The sequence below is a fragment of the Nuphar pumila genome, chromosome 6, assembly GCF_984573655.1.
Source record: "Nuphar pumila chromosome 6, dmNupPumi1.hap1.1, whole genome shotgun sequence".
Taxonomy (NCBI): Eukaryota; Viridiplantae; Streptophyta; class Magnoliopsida; order Nymphaeales; family Nymphaeaceae; genus Nuphar; species Nuphar pumila.
The window spans coordinates 91,744,742-91,751,388 of record NC_143254.1 but is presented as its reverse complement, the minus strand read 5'-3'; the positions used below and the strand labels follow the sequence as shown (position 1 = coordinate 91,751,388).

At 41.9% G+C, this 6,647-nt stretch overlaps 1 protein-coding gene across 1 annotated transcript; it reads right to left on the bottom strand.

Moving 5' to 3' along the window:
• Window positions 1–529: 529 nt before the first annotated feature.
• On the bottom strand, window positions 530–4,247 carry LOC149835140 (wall-associated receptor kinase-like 14). The gene is made up of 3 exons (XM_090011721.1): window positions 2,849–4,247; window positions 2,597–2,674; window positions 530–1,891 (listed from the first exon to the last, which is right to left on the bottom strand). The coding sequence occupies exons 1-3, from the start codon at window positions 3,564–3,566 to the stop codon at window positions 645–647; spliced, it is 2,043 nt and encodes a 680-aa protein (XP_089867847.1). The 5' UTR covers window positions 3,567–4,247; the 3' UTR covers window positions 530–644.
• Window positions 4,248–6,647: the final 2,400 nt, after the last annotated feature.

Below are 6,647 nucleotides of genomic sequence, written 5' to 3'. Positions count from 1 at the left end.
CATATTTCGAGCAAACAGGCATTTTTGAGTTGTTTTTTCGCAAATTTAACCTTTTCAGATGTGTTGGGCATGGTCCATTTGTTAGAGAGCGACACTTGAGTTATAAAAGAACATGATTTTTAAGCCTTAAATATTTGCAAAATTTTTAGACCAATTTTTTAGATCTTATAAAAACCTAGAAATCTGAATTGGACGATCCAAGAGCCATTATTATAAAATCAAACATGCAGATCACATCTATAAGATCAGATTTAAAGAAAATGTGAAAAAAAATCTTTCAAAAGCTGTGTAGGCTGGCGGTAGGCAGAAAAACTGTAGACACCTACCGTCTGCTCTTGTTAGTGAAAAAATAACTTTTCCAACTCTCTTTTTTTTTTTTGATAATCAAGCTGAGAGATAGGTCCCCTGAGAATCGAACCCCAGACCTTAGTTATAATAGTGCAACCTAACCATCCAGCTATCTCATTCAACCCCAAAATACTTACAAAACCTACTTCAGACGACAATGATGAAATAATGATAGTAATGGATCATGAGAATGTGAAAATTTTTCATTTATAAGAGAAATAAAAGGACAAGAAATATAGTGTGGTCATCTTATCTATTGGTATTCACAGAACACAACCCTGACTCAAAGATTTAGGTCACTGAACCACATTATCCAATAGGCTGCTTGTGGAAGGAGAACTGTGTTCACTAAACCAAGATTCCTGCACAGACATTGGGGACATCTCATTCACTCCTGTAGGGATTCCAATCACCAAGTGAGGAACAACTACACCTTTTATACTTCCGGTCTCTTTCACCTTTACCGGCAGTTGAGACCTTGCTGATGACATTGAAGAGCACGGAGATATTTCAGAATTGTTCTCATCAAAGCCGAACCTGATATGATCCAGCTCGACGGCTACCTCCAGCATCGACGGTCTCATATCCCTGTGAAAAGCAAGGCACCTGAAAGCGAGCTCTGCGACCTTACGAACAGTTGAAAGTGTCCATGGATCTCTGTGTGGCTTTAGAAAAGGATCAATCATCTCATCCACGCACCCCTTACCGATCTTATCAATAGCTAGTGCAGCTAAATTGATCTCACTATTATTCCTAGAGAAATCTACCACCTTCATAGCGGTTATGATCTCAACAAGAACCACACCGAAGCTATAAACATCACTCTTATCTGAAAGATGAAAGTTTTGATGGTACTGAGGGTCCAGATAGCCGGGGGTCCCTTGTGGCGCCGTGGAAATATGAGATGTTTCTGTAGACACCATTCTTGACAGCCCAAAATCAGCAACTTTTGATTTGAAATTGTGATCCAAGAGAATGTTGCTGGATTTGATGTCTCTGTGGTAGATTGGTGGGTCTATGGCAGAGTGGAGATGAGCAATGGCATGAGCAGTTTCAGCTGCAATATCTAACCTGACATACCAAGAGAGACCTTCACCTCTCTCCCGCTGTAAATGCTGCGCGAGAGTTCCGTTCGGCATAAACTCATAAACAAGGATCTGCTCGCCTCGTTCAATGCAACAACCTAAGAGCCGGACTAGGTTGGGGTGACTGACCGATGAAAGAAGCTTGATCTCATTCATAACCTGTTCAATTCCGTCAACGTCTCTATGTCTGATCTTCTTGATCGCTACCCATTCATCATTATGCAGTTTTCCTGAATAGACTGTACCATACGCCCCTGTGCCCAGCCTCTGGTTTTCTGAGAAACCATTTGTAGCTTTCTCCATCTCTCTGTAAGTATACAATGGCACACTGAAAGACCCAGCTGCTTTAGACAACAAGAGCTTAGCACTCGTTCGGGACTTTAAAGATGAACGCCGCCTCAGAAAGAAGAAGAAAAGGAAGCCGACCAAAGCCATCACTACGGCTCCAGCAACAAGGCCTTCAGAACAGAGACAAAAAAACAAAGGAGGCGGAGTCATTCGCTGCACCTTGCAAACATTTTTTTTCCCTCTCAACCTAAGCAAAATTTGGAGGTCTATTTTTTTTTTCACTCCTTAAAAATTATAAACACAACAATGATCTAATAATCTTGGCTTTCTAATAACAAAGAATCAGGACTAAAACCATGCTTTGTACGCGGACAGATAAAAAAAAGGATTGATGCAAGGGAGAAAAACGCCAGTGTTAAAGGATTGAATGTAACCATTTATGCGTTTCAGTACTTGATAGCTTCTCTGATTAAATAAAGGCTGTTGATTCAAACCCAATAATCCCTAAAGAAAACGCATTAAGCTCAAAAGAGAGAAAAATTGAAGGTCTAAATTAAGAAAACGACTAAAGATCGAACAGTCTTTACTATTTACAGAAACACATCATGATCAGCATAAAGATATCAAAGAAAAAACCTATGCAGTAGCTGAACACCTAAATCAGGGCAAAAGCAAATTCAAAAGGACAAGTTTCCCCAAGTCAAAGAGACTCAAAGCCAACTTAAACGCCAACAACAAATAGGCAAATGTTCATATTCGGGAATGATTGAACAAAAAGATGAATACCAACAAAAAATTTGTGAAGGGCAACCTAACAACAATTGGATACTAGTAGAGAAAAACCCAAAAAGATGACAGGCTTTCTTAAGCAATACCTCCAATTAGAACACCAACTCTGGTGGTACCCCCGCATCGGCCGGACAAGTATTTTGAAGGATTGCATGAGGAAGAAACTACCAATAACAATGATAAAAAAAAACTATATTAACCAACGAAATATCAAACTTATATAAACAGATTTGAAAGAAAAAGACAGCTCGGAATTCCTTCTTGACTCCATAAATACAAAAAGAATTGTCAGGAATTCCTGGAGCAAACAACGCCCCGATATCCGGCGGATGACTTACTTTTCCGGCAACCATCTCCGTCCATGAATCCATCTCCCACGAATCCTTCCCTACAGCTGCAACTAAAAGCCGGACGCCCGGTAGCTGGAGATTTGATCTGCGAGCAATTTGCAGCCGGGAGACAGGCCGAGCAGTTATCACCCTCCAACCACCACCCGAGTTCCATCTCCTGCAACTCCAGAGACAACGCGGGACTCCTCCCGTCTTCCACCGTGACAGAAGACAATAATTTCTCGCATTTCAATTCCGATAGCAGAGTCTTATTCATGAATCCGCCCGTATCGTCCGAGAAACAACTGACATTCACCGAATTGCATCTGATTCCGAGGCGTTCGGCGATCAGAGGGCCCGAAAGGACCCAGCTGGGGACCTGCGAGCTGCAATCGCTCAGCAGGAGGCCGTTTTGGCTCGTCAATGCATATGATGATCCGAAGAAGCCTCCCCATTCTTTAAACGGGCGGCTGCAATTTAACGGAAAATGGAGTATGACTCTGCCTCCCGTGAAATTGACAACAGGGAGGCCGCGGAAGGTGATGTTTCCACTTCCTTCATCGCAGCCTAATGGAATCGGGCAACTGCCTGAGAATCCGAACGGGAAGGGGACGATATTTGTGGCACCACATCTGCGGTTGCAGTTCTGAGCGGCGATGGGTGGCAGAAGGAGAGCACCAGATACAAATACAAGGACGATTGATTCTAAACTTAAGAATTTCATCATTACGATTCTTCGAACGACAGTTTCCGGATATCGATCGAACCAAATAACTTCAAAAAAAAAAAAACGTAATTTTTAGATGGAAATTCGCATAAAAACACGATCTTTTTTACTTTCCGACTAAGATCTCCGTAGTACACCAAAAAACACTCCGATTTTCTGGCTAAATCTCCGGCGGAAACACAGACAACCGAAACGAACCAGCAAACACCCCGACTCTCGTCTTTCCCACTAAAACCAAAACGAAAACTCAAAAAACTTCAACTCTCTAAGAGATAAACCAATGAAAACACCGAAAAAACTTTCAAGAAAGAAAAAGAAAAAACAAAACAGTGCAGAAGAAGAAGAATATCCCTTCGTTCCCTCTCCCTCGATCTCCACCGCAAAACCTCAAGCTCCACACTCCTCCGTAAGAAGATCTCAGATCGAGCTACGACGAGAGCGACCTCGTTTCGTAGCTCAAGTCGAAGACATATTCTTCATCAAGAGACGAAGGAGGGAAAACCTGCAAAACCTCTGAAGAATTCACGCCCCCTCGTTCCGACGACCGAAGCTAAACGCCATAATGAGTCTGAACACCGCCACAATCATTCCACGAAAAAATACGCAGAAATGACGCTGGGGTTTTGAAGGAGGAGGACCAGAGAGAGTTCGAGTCTTCAGGGTACTTTTTTTCTTCTTTTTTTAATTGTTTTTCTCCTTTTGTTGTCCCCCTATTTATACGAGAGGGTGGTCTCGTGGGCTGTCTAGGGTTTGACATTAGCGAAAGAAGGAAACTTCTCTTTTTCTTGCTTTGGATCGATCAATCGGTTAATTAAGAGGGGCAAAGGGGGGGAAACATACGTCACAGTGACACTCTTATTCTTCGTATCGTATCGTATCGTATCGTGTCTTTTTTTTTGTGTTTTTTAATTATAACGCGAAGAAACTGCACCCGACATGAAGACCTGATCATACTAGGACAGCGTGACATACTTACTTGTTGTTGTGCTAGCAGCGTAAAACTTTTGAGGCTAGGACTCTGGCCGTGCCGGGTTTCGAAGAAGGGAGACACTCGTGGGAATCAAACCTTGACCGACCCTCTAGCGCCAGTGTCCACCTCATTGCACCAAGGGGGCATTGTGTCTTCTTTTATAGCAATATCGGTAGCTTTTTTAAATATTGTGATTTTATCGCTGAGAATTTCAAAAATCTACTAAAAAAAACGATAATTTGGTTTGAAAATATTGTGTTATCATTTGATATTTTCGTGCCATTAATGCAACATTTATATTTTAATATTTTATATTGTTAATGTATTTTGTGGAGATTTTCCAAACAAAATTTACACGAGACTTTCTTTTGCAGAGAAAATCTCAATATCGAGAATTGTTACGTTTTTTTTTTTTTTGGATAATCTAAAAGAAAAAGCCATTCATTACCGACAGCATGTTTTTCTGTTTTTTTTTTTTAAAGGCAAGCTGAGTTTAGGCGGCCCCCTACCAAAACAACAGCCACCCCCATGTGATAGCAGGATTCGATCCTGGGCCTTCCAGCTTGACCCTACTTACCACATGGGATACCACGTAGGTGATTCCGGGGCAGGTGCAGAGGCACACTCAAAAGCGTGCCATGTGATGCAACCTGGCTCTAAGGTTTCCCTACCCCCCTCCCCTTGGGAAGTACACCCATCTTCAGTCTTGCATTGCCATCTTATGGCAAGGTTTCGACCCTGTGAAGTTCAAAGATTTGTTACTATGATCTTAACATAAATCCAATGAAAATGGTGTCTCGTATCATTTTCGCGTCCGTTTCTCCGTGTCGTGTCCATACGAGAGAGAGAGAGAGAGAGAGAGAGAGAGAGAGAGAGAGATTTTCAACAATGTCTGCTCTGCAACGGCGGAATGAAAAAGAGTAGATGTGAGGAGTTTGTGGATGAGATACGACCAAAGAGCGCTTAGATTCAAACGGGAAGTTACAGAGTCGTTGGTCTCTGAGGCGAAGGACGAAAGTGCCTTTAAAGAAATAGGGAAATGTCACGGTAATACAAACCTGCCAACTAAACGGGTCGGATTCGGCTCGATTGCAGGCAATGCCAGCTGAGTGCTTCGCAATCGGACGTGGTTTTATCGGATTCAGGCCCGGATACAATAATAGCTATTACAGAATCTGGATCCATTTAGCTTAACTGGATATGCCCTTTACAGGTAACTAGATCCCGATTTCATTTGGGTTCAGGTTTGGTCTTGATGACTTTATAAAATCTGAATATAATCAGATGTTATTATTATTATTGCCGTAATGGATTAAATGAATTCAGAATCAGTTAGATCTCTGACCCAAATCTGAAAAGTTGGCACCCCTAACCCCTTCTGTCTTATGGGGGTGGACATCGGGCCGTCCCAATCTGACCCAATTGACCAGCCCCAAATACAGCAATTTTGCGTAGGTACCAAAAATCCAACCAGGATCCGACCCGGTGTCCATATACCTACCCTCTTTTTTGAAAGGGGGTGTATAAAATGAAGGAAAAAGTTGAATAGATTAGGTTGTTGTATAGACTACAGAATGAAAAGGCCACCCATCTTAATGAAATCAAACTTTTTTTTTTTGAAAGGCAAGATAGGGTTAGGCGGACCCCACATGTTATTGAAGGTACTACTGGGTTTTGAGCCTGCAACGTCCCACCACAAGGAGAGGTGAACTGACAGCTCCTACCAACCACACGGAGACCGGTTGGTCTTAATGAAATCAAACTTTGCCGATACGTGTAGAGACGAGAGGTTCAGGAATACTTGACAAGTTTTCTTTGTTTTGTTTCAGTGATTTTCAAAGGCACTGCCTGCCATGTGCACACAACAAGCACCATGGCTACTCTCTCTCTCTCTCTCTCTATATATATATATATATATAAGTGTCGAGTAATAAACTCCTAAAGTAAATCAATTAGGGTGTGTTAGAATCCTATGGATCTCACCCCAAAGATCTGTGAACACACCAAATTCAACCTAATATGAGATTAATTTTAGATCCAGTGCTACATAAAAAAAGTTGGTTCTGAAATTCATGGATCTCAAATCTCAAAGACTTTTAGGTCCAAGGGCT

What these genes read in the sequence shown, in the direction of transcription:
- LOC149835140 (XM_090011721.1), bottom strand. Translation starts at nt 3,566, where the DNA reads ATGATGAAATTCTTAAGTTTAGAATCAATCGTCCTTGTATTTGTATCT. An exon ending in CGGAGATGGTTGCCGGAAAA is followed by an intron (nt 2,675 to 2,848) that starts GTAAGTCATCCG and finishes TGTTATTGGTAG; the next exon opens with TTTCTTCCTCATGCAATCCT. An exon ending in AGTTGGTGTTCTAATTGGAG is followed by an intron (nt 1,892 to 2,596) that starts GTATTGCTTAAG and finishes TCTGTTCTGAAG; the next exon opens with GCCTTGTTGCTGGAGCCGTA.